This window comes from Acanthopagrus latus, chromosome 5 (assembly GCF_904848185.1).
Source record: "Acanthopagrus latus isolate v.2019 chromosome 5, fAcaLat1.1, whole genome shotgun sequence".
Lineage (NCBI taxonomy): Eukaryota > Metazoa > Chordata > Actinopteri > Spariformes > Sparidae > Acanthopagrus > Acanthopagrus latus.
In genome coordinates, this window is record NC_051043.1 from 19,195,167 (window position 1) to 19,217,592 (window position 22,426).

The following is a 22,426-nucleotide window of genomic DNA, read 5'->3' on the forward strand; positions in this document are numbered from 1 at the left end:
CTGGTGCTAGTTACATATCTCATTTTACTTTGGAATTTCAAAAGCAGTTTTTTTAATCCATTTTTTATCCATTTATTTATTTATTAATTTATTTATTTTTACATTAACACGTGAAAGTATTTAACTGTCTAGTCCCCCTCTTACTGCAGTACCACAGTGAAGTCTATTTGGTACATCCAGCATCTGGAGGGCTTTAAAATGTTCCAACATTTCCTCCTGCACTGCACCCCTGTCTGGGCTAACAGCTCAATTTACACACATCTATTAACAACATGAAAGGAGTCAAATAAAGTGACCGATTGACAGTAGCCTGGAGTCTCTTTGTACAGTTTTAAGAAAACACAACTTACATTCAACATTCCTGAAATGAACAGGAAAAGACATCGATATGCCTAAAGACGTTTACGCAGGTTGGATGTCAAACAGCGGTCAGGAATGCGAAGCTGCCTGGTTCAATTTGTGTCATCTTTATGTGTAACTTCTCTTTTCACAGTTTGGACCATAAATAGTACTCACTGTAAACTTTTATCCTGTAAAGATCACCAGCTGTAGTTTACAAAGTTCCCTTTTATCTGGTCTGCTCTAGAAACCAAGCTGTCATGAGGAAAGAGGCACACAATTTCTACACCCTGTTGGCTTTTTAATCTATCAGCAAAATGAAACAGTCCAATACGGTGCAGATTTGAATGTGTTTGAAAAACTTGAAGAAAACATCTTTCTAAATATAGAGAATTCAACTTATTTGAGCCCTTCCCTCTCAAAATTATATTTCAGAACTATTTTGTTCTCAAGCTTCTCAGCTGGTTTTTGCTTCACAATATCCAATTCACTGTTTTAACTGCACATTTATTTTACCGCACACTGTGGAAACAATGAGTAGTTTCACGGCGAGAGACAAGAATTCACTGAACAGATTTATTGTGGAATTAAACTTCTTTAATTTACACACCACCTCTCACAATGAAAACATAAAACAAGAATGGATTTTAAATCACCTTTGTATGTACTTCATTTACACTGACATTTTGCTGGCAGTTCAAATATAGTATTTTACTATATTTTCATTTTATAAAATTATAAAATTTTTCTGGACATATGTACACAATGATACTGTATTTATATACACATACATAGAAAGTCAATTTTCTTTAGGTGAGGGGAAAAGGGGATGGCAAGAGCCAGCCCTGCTAGCTGTATGTATGGACACAAACAAACAAACACACAGTCTCTCTCACTCTCTCTCACACACACACACTTAGACACACAACTTGTTTGACACAAGCATCACTAGCTTTAGGCCTGGTAATAGTCTACTCACAGTCTTCAAAAGCTCTTCTTATAAAACTTTATCCAGATGTTTGACCCAACACATCTGCTCTTTTTCAGCAACAGCAGTTCCTTGAATCCAAGCCGCCATTTCCAGTCTGCTGCTTGCCACTGAGCTGCTGTACTATAGAAATGGGTGTGGAGTGCCTTGCTTAAAGGCACCTTGGCAGTAGTTTCTGAGCTGGTCCTGGTTTCTAACCACCGCTCTTCCAGTCACAATCAGCTTTGCAAAACGCTGCCACTCAACAGCAGAAGGACCTTGTTTTGGCCTTTGTCCACAAACATGGCGACAATGTTAAGAGAGACTCGGCTGATGATGAGCACGGCACTTGAGGTGATTTCTCTGTCTAAAACTCCTTACTGTCCCTGAACAGGTCGATGCGCAGAGCAAGCTCCTTGAAAGAAGGACGCAAACAGGGGTCGTTGTCCCAGCACTCCTCCATGATTTCATGTATCTGAGTGAGAAAGCATGGAGAAGGAAAGAAAATTATTTGTGGATGCTTGAGATGAGCAAACTCATTACAAGTCAGTCACACCCTATTCTGACAGCCAATGAGCCATGTTTTTTCTTTTTGACAATTTCAGCGGGCAGCACAACCTGTCAGTTAAAAAAACATGTTGTAAATGTTTAAGCCATCTTTTCTTTTTGACAGTTTCAGCAGGCAGCACAACCTGTCATTTAAAAAAACATGTTGTAAATGTTTAAGCCATCTTTTCTTTTTGACAGTTTCAGGGGGCAGCACAACCTGTCATTTAACAAAACATGTTCTGAATGTTTAAGCCATCTTTTCTTTAAAATATAATAAAATACAAACAAGTTGTCCAACTGCTCAGTCATGTAACAAACGGAATAGGATTTATTTCCTATGTCAGTCAACTTGTTGATTGCCATATGAAATAAATCCTATTCCTTTTGGAATTGTTTTCTGTTTCCAGAAAATATTGTTGCTACTACTTTGTATTTCAGCAGGAGAAAGACAATACAAGATAAATATTTTGACATAGAGAGATGAAACAAAGATAATGTCAAAAGGCAACTAACAAACATTCTTACCTCTGTGGGACACCCCAGTGGTTGGGGCAGCCTGCTGCCTGACTTGAGGAGCTCGATGAGGTGATAGACAATTAACTGTCCCTGTTTGTCATTCCCCATCATGGACATAAAAACCTGAGGGGTAGAATGGTGACAGCTCAGACACAGACAAACTTCAAAACTGATTTTTATTACAGAAAACAAAAAGAAGATAAGATAGCAAAAATGCCTCCAAATTCATACATGTAGATTTACAGTAATTTTAAGTCAACAACTTAAGCAATGCATCTGTCATGACTGTAGCAAAGCCAAACATGTGGATCAATCTGAGTTGAGAAATATTATTACAGTCAGCAGAACACTTTCACTTTGTCAAGCATAGCGTGAGAAAGCTTCTTTATTTATGGCGTAGGCATGTAGAGAATATTTAATTGTGTCTCAGTAGTCTATTGATGTATGTACACTATGAAAAGATGACCTTATTTGAACGCACTTATGTACACACCTTGAGGTGCAATGGCTCAGGTATGAGGGCAAAGTAAGGCCTCTTCCCCTGGAGCTGTGACAATGGAGCTGTTCGGCTTGTTTGTTCTTCTTGCAGAACATGAACCAGATGTCAAATCTATAAATTGTCTGTACAGCACTGACAGGTTTACAGGTCAGTTCCTAGTGGTCAATCAATTTGTTCACTTGGCAGGTGTCCAACATGTCACTTCAACACACTGCTTCCATATATTTGTTTTTTGTGAGCTCAGTTACCCTAGATTACCCTCTTAACATTTAATTCATAGTACAAGTTGAGAGGCAAACAGGAAATGTGTGGAAAGAGTGGAGTGAAAAAGAACAAATATCCCTGGGTTGGATTCAAATTAGATGTACTGTATCTGATATCTCGCCTGTAGCTGTAGCAAATTGGTAATGCCAATTTCTTAAATAAAAAATTGGATGTCATGAGGTCAGAGTGATGAGGGCACAAACCTACTGTTAAATGAGTCATTCTGAAGATCTGGCTGATGCAACATTTTGTCAATACTATTTTTTTCTATTAAAACAATGTTTGCAAAGTAAATGTCAGGGAAATTCGTCTAAAGGTGCACCACAAATGTGCAGCTCAATGCATGTATGCGAGTGCGTGTTATCACTTACTGCAGGAGGGCTGCTGTTCTTGTCACTGTGTGTGAAGAGCTCATAGAGCACCACTCCAAAGCTCCAGACATCTGACGCCACAGAAAACTTGCTCTCTGTCAATGACTCGGGAGCATACCTAGAAAAATCAACATACCTTAACTGTCTGACGCTGCCTGCTTGGCTTCTCTAAACAAGGTATCTGAGTCTTGCAAATGGAGTTCTAGGACAGGTGACATTGTTTCCACAGGGTAAAACCCTGGGGTTAATATTCATGAATTATGTGCTAGCCATGACAAGAATCATAGCAATAAACCTCCTCAAAAGGCTAGTTTTGATAGAATTAAACAAAAACAAGTATGCGCACAATTTTCTTACATAAAATCATACTTCCTTATATGACGAAGCTGAAGAGATAAGAACACTAAAAGGTAAAAATAAGAGAAGCCTGACCAGAAAATGGGACTCTCTCCCGGCTCTTTGACCATGTAGTACTCTTTGTCCTGAGGCAGAACTTTGGTGAGGCCGAAATCTCCGATCTTCACTCTCAGCTCGCTTTCCACAAGTATATTTCGTGTTGCCAGGTCTCTGTGGATATAACGCTTGTTTGACAGATACTCCATACCCTGTTGGAAAAACAAAAATGCATTACATTTGTAACTCTGGTGATCAGCATGTGACAAAACTGTACAGGGGCAAATACCTTGCAGATCTGAGACGTGTAATGCACAAGCTTCATGTGGTCGATCCGCTCCTTGTTTTTCATGAGGTAATCTCGCAGACTTCCAAAGGGAAGGTATTCCATAATGAGACGGAGATTTCGTCGCCCTGAAAGAGAAGCCAAAACTGTCAGCCAGCGAGTCTTAAATTTACAGCCTCAGAGTTTTCAACTCTGGCATATTAGGAGAATTGAGGGTATTAGTTATAAGTCAGCTGTACCTGCGCTGTAGCAAACGCCTTTGTACTTGACAATGTTCTCGTGCTGCAGAGATTTCAGGATCTCGATCTCTCGCTCAAAGTCCCGAATGTGCTCTGCAGTGCTGTGCTGGAGTTTCTTCACAGCAACTACCTCTCCAGTGTTGTCCTGAAGAGGGTCATATCTACACATCTCCACACTGCCAAAGTTTCCCTTTAAGAGAAGAACAACTGAAGTGAGCCGTCATTACTTTAATTCCATATTTTACTCTATTTCTTAGAGTAGCCAGATGCTGACCGGTGTGAACTTTGATGCTAGTCTGTTAATATCAATAAACATCGAACAGCTCTTCTCCAGCACAACAGCAGAAAACGTTTAGTGAATTTAGCATGGTGTAGTGCAATTTGTATTATTTTTGATTGACTTCTGCCACTACATCTGCAGATAACTTGATGAAAAGAAGAGGGTCATGTGGTACAAACAAAGGAAATGTTAGCATCTCAGTTACTGGCTAAATATATATAATAATCCATCTGTAAGGTATTTACAGTATACTCATTATAACCCTATTATGAAAAATATGACTAAACCAAATATACCTCTAAATTGTAATAACTACAACATGACACAAATACTGCCTGACTTTAGGGTTCAGTCCCTTTCGAGGAAATGCATGCAAAAAATGTTTTAACCCAAGGAATTCAAGGAAAAAACATCTCCCAATGGAAGCACCATACTGTAGGAGCACCTTTCAAGCAAGGTAAGCCAAGCTTATTAACATGAGACTGATTTGCACTTAAACTCACAGTTTCTACAGAACTACAAACCTTGCCCAGCTGCTGTAAGAATATGAGGTGTCTCTCTTCAAACTGAGCTGGCTCCTGACTCTCAAAACCTCCCGTCGACCAGCCAGGGCCCACTGCCCTGTTTGGTAGGATGTCACTATCCACAATCAATTCATAGTCTGGGGACACAAAGACAAGAATCATTCAAGAGATAAAATGACAGCTCAGAAATTGTGCGAATCATCACCTACTGAGAGATTTAAAGTCACTTTAGACAGGCTAAAGTGGACCCTTAAGTCTCTCTAGCACTGGTTCCTCTTGTCCAAAAGCTATCTGGGACCAATCTGATCACAGAGAGATGAAACTGATATTGATTTTGTCATCTACTCTATTCCTCTACTGATTTCATATAACAGCTAATGTTAACCTAATGAAGACTAGGAGACTCTGTTTTCACTGGCATATTCCTGAAGACACCATGATAAATATGAGTGAGGTCTGGGGCTAAGTGTCCGGAGACATTTGAGATTCTACACTGGTGTGACCTAGATTCCCTGTTGGGACACCAGGAGGGGCAGTGTGGCTGAGCAGTTGATCAGAGCTATAGACCAACCTGGTGTGAAGAGGCTGTGGAGGTCCCGGATGACGGCACGAAATGTGGGCCTGAACGTGGGCTCGTAGTCCATGCAGCTGGTGATCAAATTTGCCAGTTCAGTCCATTTTGGTGCAGGAAGCTGGTGGTGGTCCTCATAGAACAGCACTTTCTGCATAAACCATTCAAGTCTTAGTGTAGTTCAGTGACGGATACAAGTAATGCTCATACACAACTCCTAATGATATAAAGAATCTAAATACATATTAGGAAGCCTGAAAATTAATACAGGATATATTTTAGGTCACAGCACCCAGACCTACCTTAGTGTTGTCCAGTGTTGCTAATGGTTTCTCCCCACCACTGCAGATCTCCCATAGTGTGGTGCCAAAGCTCCACTTGTCCACAGCCAGGCACAGGTTGGCAGGATCCCCGATACACTCAGGGGGCACCCAAGGGATCCTCTCAATCAAGACTGATCAGAAACAAAATCATTTAACCCCCCAGAGTTAGTAAGTGAACTGTTAAATTTCAATGACATCAAAGACATTTTCAGGCAACATTTCAGTTTTCTGTAATTAAGTGCCACAAAGTCTGAAGCAATCCAATGCAATGTGGATTTAACATCACATTGCTGTTGAAGCACTGCCCCCTGCTGATTGGACACATGTATTACACTTTGGCTGAGGATGGCCATAAACTCACTTTCTTTGGGCAGGACAGTGATGCTGATGCCAGGGTCGCTCAGTTTGATGAAGGGGGGGTTCCCAGCCCTCCGGTCGTCCTCTCTGATCAGAAGAACGTTTTTAGCGCAGACATTTCCATGGACAAGATGTTTTTCTTCCTGTACATTCAGAAAAGAAGAGATGAATCATTCTCTTACCAACACAAAGAAACCAATCACTCAATCACTTTTCATTATTTCAGTATCAAAGTACGTCGATCAAATTACACTTGTTAACTTAGCAGCTATAAAACTTTGTGTGAGATGCAGACAAACTGATATTCATCAGTACTTTAAGTGACTTGGAATTAAATCTTGTACTAAATGCAGATTCATACCAGGAAGTTCATTGCCCAGGCCAGCTGTTTAGCCACCTCCAGCTTCCACAGGATGTTAATGGAGTTTTTGTTCTTCTTCAAGTAGGTGTCCAGTGAACCAAACTTCACATACTCCTGCACCATGATATCTGAAAGAAAACACAGCTTCATGTTTAGCTGAGGTTGGCCTAAGTGTGCAGATTGTAATGTGCCATGAAGAATAAGACCCTCCCCGTCTCTCTTGGTTGCCTAAACAATTTTGCTGACGATTTTTTTAAAGTTGTTTAATGCTGCAAGATTGTAGGTTTATTTGTGAACGACACAATTTTCTACAACAGTCCAAAGACTTAATGCCAATTCTCGAGTGCCTTGTCTCTGCTCTGCTACTAAAGAGCAACAGTGGCTAACATTAGTATAGAAATGGATTCTGCTAAGCCCCTTTAAACATCAGTATGAGCCACTTTGCAAGCCGTGTTAACCAAAGCCACATGCAAGAGAGCAGGTATTATGATGCTTAAGAAACTGTCAAGGATATGATATGGTATATTTGAGTTTTAAGAAGTGTTTTATGTATTTTCTTAGCATATCGACCATTACTAAGTTTGCCTCCATTATTTTGGATGAAGGTGATGGTTTTGTTTAGTCTATCAGCTGTAAAATGTTCTTCTAAACTACAGTGATTCAATTGAGATATTTTGATATCACATTATATTTAGTGTACCTCAAAGGGTCTAGTACACTGACAGCTATTGCAATCTGTACAAATAATGGCCACTACTACAACAAATCTACAAGTTGTTTTGCCAGTAGCCACATTTTGCAGATATTTCTTTCCAAATCATATTGACATTTCTAACTGATCAAAGCCAACACTGATAATGAAGACATGCAGCAATGTAGACATGTGACTGTCTGCCTATAGTAGCATCAGAAGTCCTGTGATGTGAAGGGAGAGTGGTCAGGTTAAAGAGTTTCTGGGGAAGGGTATTGTAATCCTCCTAAGAATAGCCCACCAGGCCTGGTTTAATCACTGCATTGAGCCTCAGGCTAACAGAGTCTGGTCAAGATTAGAGTCAAGCACGGTAGACTCTTGACATCATTAGACCATAAGGACATAAGCTCATAATGTCCATCAAATGAATGGCAACTGAGGGAGAGGGTTCTTCTTTTTCTTCTCACTGTTAGGTTGAATGAAGACAGACAGTTCGCCAACAAGTTGACACTAGCCGTGTTTCCATAAAGCATTTTATGTGCATTTTGAAGAGCACTGCATTAGAAATTATTTGGAAATGGAACAAAAAAACAGAAAAAAAAATTAAATTAAAAAAAAAATGAAATTGTAAATTTGTGTTTTTTGTCTTTTTTGGAAGGAGTTATGCAAAATATTTGATAGAAATGGATTTGCTGAAAAAACTCTGACTTAGCGAACATTCAACTCATGATGGATCAGGTGTTTCTGCTGACTGCTGCGTGAATTAACATTGATTGAATCTTTTGTCTATTTATCTTGTCAGTACTTGAATCTCTTGTTACTTATGTCTATTTATATATTCTATATATATATATATATATATATATATATATATATATATATATATATATATATATATATATATATATATAAAGATAGGGTTAGGGTATATATATATATATAATATATATATATATATATATATATATATATATAAAAAATATATACTACTGTTGTATATATATATTCTATATATATTCGATTTTTGTGTTTTATGCATTTTTTATATTCTTGTTTATCTTTGATATATATTTGTCAGATGCTGCTATCTATCTGTGTTTCATTGTTTCTGAAACAATGACAATAAACATTCTATTCTAAACATGGCTAGTGTGCCTCTGAGGCTGACTTACTCTCTTCTCCACAGACACACACGCCATAGTTAAGGATCAGGTGCTTATGGGACAACTGGCTCATCATGCTGGCAGCTTCAAAGAACGACTGTAGGACGGGAGAAGACAAAAAACCCAAATTATTTTTGTGCATATGATTACCAGAATGTACGTATCATCTTAATATTGAATTAAAAAATAAGTCCACAATTTTTCCATGTCTGTCTAAGCACAATAGTCAGGTGCCCATATTAAAAGACACAGTGTCCATGCTCTATTAATGTGAGTAATCAGAGACTAAATCAGAACTCTCAAAATCAAAAGTCTCAGATGTAACAAGTGGGTATTTTCCCAAATTACAGTCTTGATGACAAAGAAAAGCAGTAAATCCTAAAAACTGAGGACTGGAAACCATTGAAGATTTGACATTTTTGCCTGAAGAATGACTGAAACGATTAACTGATTATCACCACTAAGATTTCAGTTAATCTTAAGTCAAACGATAAATGAATTGCCAAATCATTTTAGCTCTATGCTAATGTGATCTATAAGAGAGTGCACAATTAAAAGAATAAGATCTAAACAATCACTACAGCCGCTGCCTAAATAAAGGTGAGGTTTCCCCCTCTCAAATCTGTTTCAGGTTCATCAGCAGCAACATTCAATATCTTTTCATTGTGTTTTTAACAATAAAAAAATTGTGTCCCTGCAAAACAAAACATTTTGCACATCCTAATAGCCACAGACCTCAGAATAATTCCTGTGGGCCTGGTCCAGTACTTTCATGACCACTTCAGTTTGGTGCACTTGTCCATAGTCTCCCAGCTCCTTGCGAACCCCTTTGAAGATCTTGGTAAATGTCCCTTGACCCAGACTCTCCATCTGAAAGGAAGACCATTATTGTAAATCGTATCGTAAATTTTTATGTGCAGGCAAGGGAATATGATAGACCTGAACATGCAAAGTTGACTCACAAATTCCAGATCTTCTTTCCTGATCTTGTGAAACACCATTTGACTGATGTTGTGTCGATGTAGTGATGGAGATAGAGGCACTTCAGAGCCCTTGTTGCTCCTGCACACGAGGAGGCAGGACTTTTCTGTTGGTGGAGAGAAAAAAAAACAATCTTTCAGACAAGAGAAAGATTTATAATCAAAGAAGTTGAAAAAACTGACAGAGAATCTTTGGAAATCACAACATGGGTCAGAGATAGAATATGTGACAAACTCATACCATCTTAATTATAAAATTCTGTGGTAATGTATTTACCACGTTATCAAAAATGCTAACTCGGACCAGTTGTGGTGTAATTATATTTAGACACCAGGAAGTCATCCTGGTTTTCAGTTTGTACTTCATGCATCTCAATTTAGACAATCAATACTCTACCTCACTTTAAATTCTTGACCACAGTAATGACTTTATTTTACTTTACCCATATGCAATTAGCATCACATAAGGGTGCACAAGATACACTTCAACTCCTACAGTGCAGTTGATCCCTTCTTTGGGGATGGATTTTCTTAACAGCAGTCCAAAATGTTGTCTGTGTTTGGCAGATCTTAAAAACTAGCTGCCTACAGCTGGAGGCATCAGGGGAAACCAGCCTGACCAGCTCATTTAATGTGCTTGTAAATGGGTAGCAGATTCCGATACACACATGTGATTATACACATGTGATTGAGATCTTCAGTGTTTAAACTAATTAACTAAGCTATGCTTATAAATCACTAGATAGAAAGGGATAAAAAGGGGTGCATCCTTCTTAGCATATGTGACATTTTCTCCAATTCACAAAGTTATGAAGAATCTCTTCCTCAACTCCTTTCTGCCAAACTCAATATTTTTTGCCATTGTGTGTGCTGTGCATGCAAATAAAAATGACATCCTGTCTATATAAAAAACATGTAGCCACTTTAATTACACAGTCATTAATCTACCAGTAATATATATCCTAAACCTAATAAATCTAGAGTCTGTTAGTTTTACCTTTGGATTTAGGTGGACAGCATTTGCTGAACTGGAAAATGATGCTGTCAGAACGCACAGTTTCCTTTTGGTAGCAGCACAGTAGTTCCTGCAAGCTGCTGAAGTTTCTTTTGGTTCCGCTGAGGTTAAACTCCCCGTTGGATGACCTGGTTATCTGGCAGTGTTTGTATTCTACAGTATCATAGACCTAGAAGACAAAAAGAGAAGGGCAGACCGGTTGAAATGAGAGGCTGCACATTATGGAGAAAAAAAATCATAGAGATTATTTTTGACAGATGATACAATAGCAATATAATTCGGATAAACGGAAATGATCATCTTTGCCTCATGAAGACTTTTTGACAACTGAGGATGTGACATTTGTTGGTCTTTACCGAACAAACATGTTTTCTTACATCTGGAGAAAAAGATTTGCAGGCCAGGACATCTCAGCATTACTGCAGCACCTGGCCATATTGGAATTTCGATAATATTTCTACAAATTGTGCAGCTGCAGCAGAAATTGATATGATTGGACAGTAATACAACAATGAGTATGACTGTGACACTAGTCCAGGAGGTTTGCTGAAATGAAATTACTTGGAGGGGGTAATAAAGCTAGAAGCTCTCAAAAATTGCATTAGTTTATGGTGCAGTTTCTTCCGCCCTGTTCACAAGGACAGTAGCACTGGATTAGGCAGGATTGTGTAACTATAACCTAATGCAATGCTACATGTTAGATGCAATAAGGTATTCTGCCTTGCATTTGTGTCGCATCAGTTCAGCCAGGATCAAGTGTTCCCTGTCAAAGCCCTTTGTTTTGGCACCAATAAAACGATGAGGCTTTGTTTTTAGACACAGTGCTATTATCAGTCTAACCTTAATGTTTTTCCTAACTCTAAGATCAATTATATCCTGATGATTTAAAAGATTATTTTGTCAACGTTCATTTATTTAGCAAGTACTTCTGTTTTTCTCATATATTAAAGATTACATTAAAGAAGTTGAGAAGATTGATACATTTTGGTAACAAAAAAAAAGCAAATCAATGTAAGCTTCTCAGTCACACATATCAAAGCAGGAGAATATTTACTGTATTGCAGTCTGCCTGAATAATCAATACAAACATTAAAAGGTGCAAAATTACCAAAGATAAGTGTTATCTACCTCAACAGGGAAAGTCAGAAAATACTTGTCGAAGTCTTTAGGACTGCATCTCAAAATGAACAATCCTTGCTTGTTTCCACTTTTCTGAAGCCGATTGATGGCAAACTCCATTCTGCAACAACAAAGAAAAAAGTACAACAAGTGCTAGAAGAAGACATAGACACCAACCACAAAGTAAAGCTAGTAAATTTGGGCAGCAATTTCTTAATCTTCTACCTTCCTGTGTAAGAATTTTGCCAGGTTAATCACTCTGTGAAGAGGATCTGACTGTTGGTTTGCCAGTTGCCAGTGCCAATTAGAGAATTCTGAAAAATTGGATGTTGTGTCCACAAATGTAATGAGTCATCTGTAAGTCTGTTAGATAAGTGAGGCCATGAAAACTTGTTTTGTTGTTGTCTCTTTTTTTTTTTTTTTTTTAATTAAGTGACAGCTGTTACAGATGATGTTGTTAGAAAATAGGTAAAGCTTTGTTATTCGTCACTTACGCGATGGGGCCGTGGCAATGGGAGGCAATGTACTCCACGAGTCTTGGAGGAGCCACTTCTTTACAAAGGTAGTGATGTGCATCTGTAGTCAGCCGATAGTAACCATCGATGAGGGACACAAAGGAGAGGGCTTCAGAGAGGCTGGAGAACTCTAGCTCCTGAAATAAATAAAAGCCACTGTTTGACATGATGTGTAAACTTTCACCATTCTCCAACTACCACTAAATAGTGTATTATTTTTCTCTCTATTTGACTTTTACAACTCACTGAGAGTGTTACAGAAATTGCCAACATACTGTAGTCAGAAAGGAGTCTCTTTGCATGCTGACAATCAAGTGGCAACCTCTGGGGTGGAAAAATGACACCAACGCAATAAGTAGACTAAGTACCAAAAACTGCAGTTCCTCAAATGCCCACTTGTGGCCGGCTCCAAAAGGGTATTGATCATTAAAGATCCTTTGTTAGAAATGCTCAACTTTCCAGCAGAAATAACTGGTGAAGCTTGGTCCAAAAAGGGTTTTGGCTTCTATAGTTAATTTCCCCATTTGTGACAACTATATGGGTGAATTTTTATACATTAGCTTGCTTAAGTTATATCAAGGCATAATCGTTTGATCAACAGCTAGCTGTGAGTAACCAGGCTTCATTCGGTCTGCTTCCTTCCATCCCTGAAGGCACCACACTGAGCTTTACAATGGCTCTTCAGAAACCTACGAATGACGTCACAGAGACCGTGTCCATGTTTTATAAGGTCTATGCTTTGAGTACAGACAGACATCCCTAAAGTGAGATTACCAAATTTTTTCCATCTTGTTTGTTGATGGTGACCACTCGACTCTCTGCAGCACCCTCCTTGCTGGCCTGTTTGATGCTGATGTCGGTGACATCAGGGAAGTCACACAAGGTCTGCAGCTCCTAGACACACAGAACAGAAAACAACTCATGTAAACAAATTATCGCATCCGACTCCCAAAGGACCAAAGAAAGAAACAGAACAACTTACTCAGAGATCAAGATACCAACCTGGTCAGAATCTTTCAGTTTCTCTCGACACCACTGGATGCCACTGTCTGCTGCCACCAGGATGATGAGCTGTCCACTGGATGGTTCCCTGACCTGGAAGGTCTCTGTGTAGAAGGTCTTCTCTAGGGACTCCATGCTGATGAGGTACTTGAGTTTGAGGTCGCGAGCTGTGGTCCGACACTGGCTGAACTGCTGGATGAAGCGCTTGAAGCGAAAGCGGATTCGCTTGCGTGTCAAGAAGTTGCAATCTTGGATCTGAGCTCGCATGTCCTTTGGCAAAAAGGACTTGTAGCTAGAAGTATGAAACAGGGAAAAATATTTTTTTCATCTATCAGTTTCTAAATGTTTTCATCACCTGCAGTTCTAATTGTTTTATTGAGTTCTTATGCTGGTAATAAAGCGCTAAGACATGTACAAAGTAATGCAGTTAATGACTGAATCCTCTGTCAGTTTCTTACTTATTAAGTTACTTGCTGGTCAGATATTTTTTCTAATTTGAACATAACTTATCATTAAAATTACTTAAGCAAAGTTTTTGTACAGCTGTTTTTGGAAACCAAACAAACAAAAAGTTATGTAGAAGCATGTATTAATATTCCTCCAAGTAAGGACACAAAATAGCATTCTTGGGGGGTAAATCAGGTTTTACGTGGCACCAAATCCAACATTACATCAACTAGTGCTTATTTGGTGTTCATTTCGGATAACTCCACAAGAATCAGATTGAAAGCAGACTGTTTTTCACCAGTACCTTATAGTGTGGTAAATGTCCAGAGGTGACTGCTGTCTCTCCTTGGCTGTTCTTGTCATGTCAAGTACAGCCATGCCAAGACACTCTTCTTGAGTCTCATGGGAGTTGGGAATCTTCACCAAGCCACTGACAAAATCATTTCTCCACTGCGAACAGAGATAAGATGAGATGAGAGACCCATTCACAGTCTCAGTCCTGTACTTGGGTTTAGTTCTTATCAAAAAACAGTGTCAGGCTAGGTTTATATCCACTGTTTCATTTTGTTTTATAATAACATTGCAAGGCTGAATTAACAGGCCTAGCCCTAGCAGCTTACCGGTTAATGGTGTTGCAGCTTGTTTACTGAATATAAAATCAATTCCAGTGCTATGCAGGTGCATTTATCCACTAATTGTGTTCCCATTCTTTCTCTGTTTCTCTGTACCTGTTGGTATTGAGAACAGATACTCATATACTACATCTTTATCTTTATCATGTGATTCTCATGACAACAAGAGATGATAAAGAGCAGCTCGGAGAAAAGAAAGGTACAAAATAACTTGCTGTCAGTTACTTGAACAGACTTTTCCATGTATGACTAAAGATATAGGATGACAACTAACCACAACTGAATGAATAAGCTTCCTGTCAGTTGGTTTGATGTCATGTTAGCAACTTTTTGCTTGCATTGTAATCAGTATAAGCAACATTTTTCATTTCAGTTTATTTGCTTCGGTCTGAATACAGAGGACCATATACTGGATGGTGTAACCAAATAGTATTATTCATCATTAACAGTAGGACATTATGAAAAAGATGAGATGTATTATTACTTTATTTCATTTTCAGCTGGTGAATGGAGAGACAGACAGGGGTTTGACACAGAATTATCTGAATATCTGATACAGGAGGCAATGTGTTGCTCCAGTAAAGCAGGTCAATTTTTTGCACGGCAGCCTCTACAATCAGTGTATGAATGTATGAGTGAATGGTTGAATGTGACAAGGGTTATACAGCATTTTGAGTGGTCGGCAGAAATTATCATAGTTTATAGTCCATTTACCTAAAACAAAGGCTTTTTGTTGCTTTGGTTAGCCTCCAACTGGCGAATACAGAGACACACTTCCCTTTACAAGTCATAATAGCCTTGTTTTATCACAAACACAGAGGCTCAGCTCGAGATTAGACTGTGAGGAATTCATTGTATCCTTCACAAAGAAAAACTAAACATCTGTCTGGACTGAAGGAAGGCATGTGTAATGGCTTAATTTCTGCCAAACACACAGAGTGCTGCACCCTCAAATGACCCTCGCAATGGTGCTTCCCTTCACCCTTATAGGCTTTTCCCAGGCCAACAGCACAGGCATAATTCCACATAATCCTTCAGGTCATACCGAGTTCAGCTCCTGTCATATTACTGGCTCATGTTACCTGGATTCACCCATAATACACATCTTCTCTCTATTGCAATGTGGTCTATACAAATCATGCCCTGACTGAGGGCATTCAGGGCTCAGGTGATATGAAGACGTCCCCATAGGACTTTTCTCCTCCTGTCCTACATTGTTCTATACGTACACAAAAAATAAAATAAAGCCTGATTACAACTCTGTTGACTTTCACCAAATACAAAAACAGCCAACAGACTGGCTGCAAAATTGAATATCTACTCTAATCAAAACACAAAATAACAGAGAGAACTCTGTAGGGAAACTTTCCTCTTGTGACCACTAAGGCACTAAAACCCACTTTTATGTAAGCAAAAATCTGCCAAAAATTAGCAAAATTTGTCATCGGGAGGATTTTAAGTTGTCATATCAACTGCAGATTGTTGCTGCATTTTGTCTGTGAGCATCCACTGACACAAAGAGTACAGTTGGATCAGGAGAGAGAGCTGTCCCTCTCTCCCTTGGATTGAGTGATGGGTGTCTCACCAACCTCTGAACAAAGTGTAAAAACTGGGCTGTGCTGATCAAATATGAACCGTGATCCTGTGCTTTGTCTATTCCTCGCCTAAAATGCATCAACTTTTACATTCTCTGACTGACTAAAAAGACGAAAAAGGCATTGAAACGAGATTCTTGTCGGCTGACACAGGAGTTCAGTGTGTATTTAATTTAGCAATGAACAGCCATATCCCATGATTGAAAAAACATGAAGACTGACATAGCCATATCAAAAACGTGTCAAGTCAAGTCTTAACAGTCTGCAGCAGCTTCTTGCATTGCAGCAACAGTAATTGAGCCTTACTGGCATGCTGACTGTAACCTTTCAAAAGGGCAGGAACTTCACTACAAACAATTAGACGGTCAGACAACAGCTCTGCTCTGCAGTGACCTGTCAAATCCTCACTATACAAACACTTTGGTGTGCACTGTGAATTAAATTTTGCCCTCATGTTCACTTTTTTGTGTACACCAAGGTGTGGATCTTTGCATGCAAGCAGCAAAATAGCTACGTACCCTCTCACACAAGGGCTATAACTGCACTCACTGAAAAATTCAGCTCTCTTGGTACCCCTTGCTTGAATGGGCAGCCCTGTTGTTTACAGTGTCAATTTTCTGAAATCCTTCTGACCAAAGACATCCATGGACAAACAGATCTACAATGCTGAAAGGCAAGGTAATGTATGAAACAAAAAAAAAATACAATTTTGGATTGAATATTATTGTTTAACTGACCCTCTTTGAAAAAGGTCTCATTCGGAACCAGTTTATGTAATAAAGAGTTTGGCTAAATACTAAAGTACTCACCTGAGAGAAAAGGTACAACATCACAAAGTCATCAAGGACAGGGCTTTCTGACCCCTTGGCGACCCCATATCGATATGCCCGGGATGCACCACCACTGTACCAGCCAGGGAAGTAGTACCTGTGAACATGGTCGTGAAGAAAATGCAAAAAAATCACAAGAGGGATATTTCAATTTTAATCTGGAACAGATACTCAAAGGCAATGCAGAAGCAAAACAATGCAAGCTACCTTATCCTGAAAAACACATCTTCTGAAGCCAGTTCATCAAGCTGAAAGATGTGGTTGGGTGAAAACCACAAGCGGTCTCGTTCTCGGAAGAGACCAAAAAGGCTGCAGTACAAAGGTGATATACCTAAAGCAGACAAAGAAAGAGACTCCACATTATGGTCTGTGAGGTAAGTTATGTAACGTGTCTTACCAATGAAACGGTACCGGTTAGCTATACTGTCTGTTACAAGCTTGATCCAAATCAATTTTACTTGTTCATCCATATGAATTATTGAACAAAACAAATACACTTGTAGAAACTGTGATAATTGAGGGTCAACTCAGAGGACTACAAAACAGAATAGGCTTTAGAATGCAATCTGCTTGTTTTGCCAAAATACAGGTGAGCAAAAGGGCAATAAAGATTAACAAAACGTCAGTTGTGTTTAGTTCATCATCAAACACAAAACATGCGATCCCAACAACATGCAGGCTAGTCTAGACCCACCCTCAACCCCCGCATGTCCCTGCTCTGTGTATTAGTTGCATCATACTTTTATTGGCTCTTAAACTGTACCTCAGCAAAGGAAAATAAAACAAGCAAAGCAAATGCTACCATATTTTATGCTTGTGCTTCAACAGAGTAAACAAAGTTAGACAGACTGAAAACAAAGCACTGAGATGATTGATTGAAAGGGCCAACGCTTTTTCTGCAGATAGGTTTCACTGTGGCCTCTTGATAACCTTATCTTGGGACCTATGCCCCGAGTTACAGCAAAACACATGAATGGGGGTGCATTATAGTGGCTTGCACAGCTCGAGTACTCACTGCACGCCTTGGCTGCATCTATACAAAGCTCCTCAGCCACATAGTCCCCAGGAGGGTAGCCGAGGAAGTCGGCCACTCCCTGGCTGCTGTGGTAGAAATGAAGTCTCAGAACAGCAGCGGCCGGCCTTGTGTCTGCAGATTCCCGATGGGCTGTCCCATTCTGGTGCACCGCGGGGCATGTGTCAGTAAGAGTGTCCATGGCTGGCGGGGAGGCCATCGACAACATGCAACCTTCAATCAGTGAGAGGCAAAATGTCAGCAGGCAAAACGATTTTCCTCTTTTTTTCAGCAAATTGTGATGAATTAAAAAGCGCCATCAGCTAGTGTACATGGTCTCAGCTGTTGCATAAACTGTTATCAAGATCCAAGTATTGCATAAAGCTGCAGTGCAGAGGAGCCATTGTCTGGAGAGAGGTTATAAAATCTGTAAATCTAATTTAAAAATAGGTCTACTCTCAGTGAGTGTCATAAATTACAGCGAGAGTTGTGCTGTAAAAAGACTACTGAGATTTCAACCCCATTGCAAGATATTTTTGATGCCAATTCAGCCAGTTACCCAAGTTTCATATGTATAATTTTCTCATTAATTACTTAAAATCGGCAAAAATCTATATACAATTCTTGCTGGGAGATGTACACATTTTAAAACTGAGCAGAGGCAGGATAATCAAATTCCCTCATTCAAACAGCTGCTATTCAGCCCCCCCACCCCGACTCCCCTCGCCTCAAAGACAGTATTATATCACACTGTGGGCGGAAGTGGCTACGTCATTGCGAAGGTCCCGTCCTCGTTTTTATATGTAACCAGTCCACCAGGCATTCTCAGTTAAATCAAAAACAACTCAAGAGCCCGGTGACCGAATTTCCCAACATGTTTTTTTTCTTTTTTTTTTTTTTCCCCTTTCAGCTTTTAACACTGAAATGACTGAAATTAATTTGGCAGATAAGAGTTATATCATATTAAGGAAGGGATGACATCAATTCAAACAAATCAATTCATTGTGTTGTATAAGTAAAAAGATATTTTTATTCCACTTTCATGTTTTGTATCACTGAATCCCAGCGGAGAAAAACATGCCGATTCATCAACAGAAAACATACTTCATAGAAAAAGGAACACGTTATTCAAAGGTGTAAAAATCACAAAAGGGATATAAGAAACCTCCCAAAGCACTAGAAATAAAAATACAACATTGTTCAAGTTCAAATGAACATGAAGCTGGCCTTCTAAACAAAAAATAATTAATCTTTTCTGTTGATCTGTGTTAATAAAAATGTTAATAACATCCACCTTCATTCAAAGCTATAAAACATCTGAGTGCAAAAAATGGCAAGGGTTTCACTACTGATCAATAATTTGATTTATCCATTGACGGCGTAGTATATGTCAAAAATAGTGTGACATGACCATACCTATCTTAGATTGGAAGAAATACAGAGATTCCATTCTGACCAATTATAAAAAACAACAACAATGTGTACATTTGAGGAACCAACCCTCATTTCAAAGCTCAGCATTTTCATTTGGCAAGAGACTTCACCAAAACTGTCGACAGAATTTTTTCTGTCCAATGATGACAGATTTAATCGATGAATGGTCTTTGAATGAATGGTCTGATCTTTGATCAGAGAAACATTAACCTGAAACATTCAGCACACAGTTTGATGTAATGACATTTCAAACACAATGTGGGGGGAAAAAGAGGCCATGGCACCTATGACATTAGTGCATTTGAGTTATACTCTTTAATTTCTGCAAGGATGCCTGGGAATACAGGGACAGGGCTTCAGACGAAGACATTCCCATGAAGCTTCTGAATTTACGAAGCACAAGATAGTTACACAACAGAATGATAAGTCTTCACATAACCCACTTTATGAGCACTTTATTTTGAGAATGGACAAAGTCACTAGGCAAAGTCATGACTGAGTAAGAATGTCAGGACAACAGGGGATAATTCTTTAGTCTTGGGTCTCTGTTAGATGTTGGGTCAAGTTCCGCGCTTACATAAAAGCCTGTTATGACTGTTATGTCAAGTAGCACATTCCAAAATGACCCAGAAATTGAACATTTCTAAGCAAAATTATGAGAAACTCAGCTGCAGAACAAATTCATCAAGGCACGGCCTGGCCCTCTTGCGTGCTACCGTTCGCTTTAGCTTCCATAGATTAACTTAAGCGGCCACACAGTCCCACCTCCATACGAGTTGACGTTAACTGCCATACATATATAACGTTAGAGTATGCACATGTATTTTCAGCAACTTCAGGTTGGCAGTGTGGGGTCGTGCACGTTGATAAAACTAAACCAAACAGAGCTGCCAGTGAATTATTACTGAGAGTACACTTACTTTGGTGGAGGAGCCAGACGTGCAGCTAGCTAGCTTGCTGCTAGCTTCCTAGGCCAGCGATGCAGCCAGGACGAGCGACAGTTTGACAACTACGCCCTGCGAAACCGCTGCTCCAGTTATTTAAGTTCAGTACTCAAACAACTACCCAAATAAATGGCAATTCACAATATGGTCGAAATCCATTTGGAAATATTCTTATTTCCATGTCGCACTCAGCTGGCTAGCCCGCTACACTAGCTACCTTCATTCAGCCTAACGTTGCCCATCTCACTCCGGAGGAACTTCAGCCGTCTATCTTGTCAATCTCGTAACTTAAGCTATTGTTAGCTAGTTAAAACCACGCCGTGCTCTGTTATAACATGTCCCGAAAACGCGGAATTCCTCTCATTGTGCCGGAACCGGTGGCAGCAGTTGTACGACGAGAGTTACATTATTGACAACTTGTCAAATGAATAGCTGTAACTCTGACAGGGTAGCTAGCTAGTTCAGCAGTGGCAGCTACAGCACTACCAAAGCCCCAACTCAGTCAACAAACCAGCCTCTCCCACCATGCTAATGCTGCATTCACGGGCTGTCGGAAATGTCAGGATTGCGACACAGCCAAATGAAAAAGCAGCTCAACAAGTGACCAAATATCACCAGTACAATATCACCAGTATTGACTTTTCAGCTAATATTACCAAACATCACTCTGAAGAGATATTAGTACGTTTCAATCCATAAGACAGGGTGAAGATGCCTCTTTGGGCATATTTAATCAAACATACTCACCATTGTCTGTACAATTGTACACATTATTGTGTCCAGTATTACATTGGTATGCACAGAGATCCAGGCAAAATTAGATTTGATGTCCTCACAATGTTTTTAAATGTAGTGGTAAAACCAGTGTCTCCATAGTATAATATTACTGTTTAACATAATAGTCATAATATATGTTACAGTAGGCACTTGTGATTTCAACTAATCGCTGATAAGTTCAAATCTGTTCATAAAAACGCATGGAAAAACTTCTCTACATACAATTAATGAATTCATAAGTTATTATACAACTTTCAGTCTGGGTATGTTGAAGTTACGAGGAGCCACTGAAGGTAACATCTTCAAACTGAATCGGCCCCTTGTCTTGTCAATCAACCAACCAGCAACCTAACCAACACCCACCCACCAAAACTACTATTAACCACTAGTGGCACAGATTGCAGCATGGTGGGGAGCAGACAGGATGTAGTATGGTTAACACCTTAGAATGAAAGGCGACGCAGAGCAATAACTTTGGAACAACTTACGTAAGACAAGCTGATGGCAGTAAATTTGTTAGAGGGGTATGATTCAACTTTATTATATTATCAATGGGCTGCAAATTGTTATATGACATATACAAATACATAATTTGTCACCCTTATGTGTTGTTAACAATGGTGATCATCATCGACATCATGGTTGGGACAGTTACGGAGGCTAAACCAAACCTCTACATGTACCTTCAGAACCGGTGCTCTCAAAGTGTGATTTCAATTAAAGCAATGAAAACAATGCACAGAGACGTGAAACAATGGTTTAAAAAAAAAAAAGGGGAACAAGTGGGTACGGTCGGCATTGTGGTTAGAGAAAAAAAATTGTGTGAGAAAGAGGAAGTATGCTGAGTCATGTGGCATCTTCATAGTGCTTTTTCCAGGCATTACTGTTACCTCTCCCCCGCTGAAGAGGCCAACGGGGGACATGAAACACATGCAGGGACAAATAGGAGGCAGATCCATTAGGGAATGCAAGCATCCTCTGAACCCCTGAAGTCTGTGAGGGTGTATTGACTTATTCTCACTCTCATCAACATGGTCTGTAATCAGTTAGACCTTTGAGGCTGCCTTTAACTAATTTAGCCACTGTTGTGTTCCCTTCAACAATGTCAGTATGATCGTCTCTGTATTTTGTCTAACTGGAGTAAGTGTGGATCTACTAATAATGTGGAAATCTAGGACCTCACCCTCTTATTGCCATTTTACCAGTGGAAGTAAGAAGAAGTTAAGAAGTGACAACCTTGAGCTGTCAGAGGGCTTTAATTTTTTTGGGACCGTGAATGTCTGAAGAGAATTTCATACCAATCTATGCAATACGACGCAAGCAGCGACGGCACCGACTGCTTTCCAACTTGTAAGTTTGTGTGTGTGTGTGTGTCTGTGTGTCATCCTGGCAAAATGTGGCCCTGAAGACATCTTTTGTAGCAGAATTCAA

The 22,426-nt window shown here is 39.4% G+C and overlaps 1 protein-coding gene across 1 annotated transcript; it reads right to left on the bottom strand.

Moving 5' to 3' along the window:
- Positions 1–901: 901 nt before the first annotated feature.
- jak2b (Janus kinase 2b) lies at positions 902–20,740 on the bottom strand. The gene is made up of 24 exons (XM_037098752.1): positions 20,195–20,740; positions 17,844–18,074; positions 17,036–17,159; positions 16,808–16,925; positions 14,076–14,221; positions 13,325–13,616; positions 13,097–13,216; positions 12,302–12,459; positions 11,817–11,928; positions 10,671–10,857; positions 9,656–9,780; positions 9,429–9,563; positions 8,703–8,790; positions 6,840–6,967; positions 6,483–6,621; positions 6,101–6,252; positions 5,799–5,949; positions 5,228–5,364; positions 4,424–4,613; positions 4,188–4,312; positions 3,938–4,110; positions 3,506–3,623; positions 2,381–2,494; positions 902–1,781 (listed from the first exon to the last, which is right to left on the bottom strand). The coding sequence occupies exons 2-24, from the start codon at positions 18,067–18,069 to the stop codon at positions 1,674–1,676; spliced, it is 3,366 nt and encodes a 1,121-aa protein (XP_036954647.1). The 5' UTR covers positions 18,070–18,074; positions 20,195–20,740; the 3' UTR covers positions 902–1,673.
- Between the last annotated feature and the right edge of the window lie 1,686 nt (positions 20,741–22,426).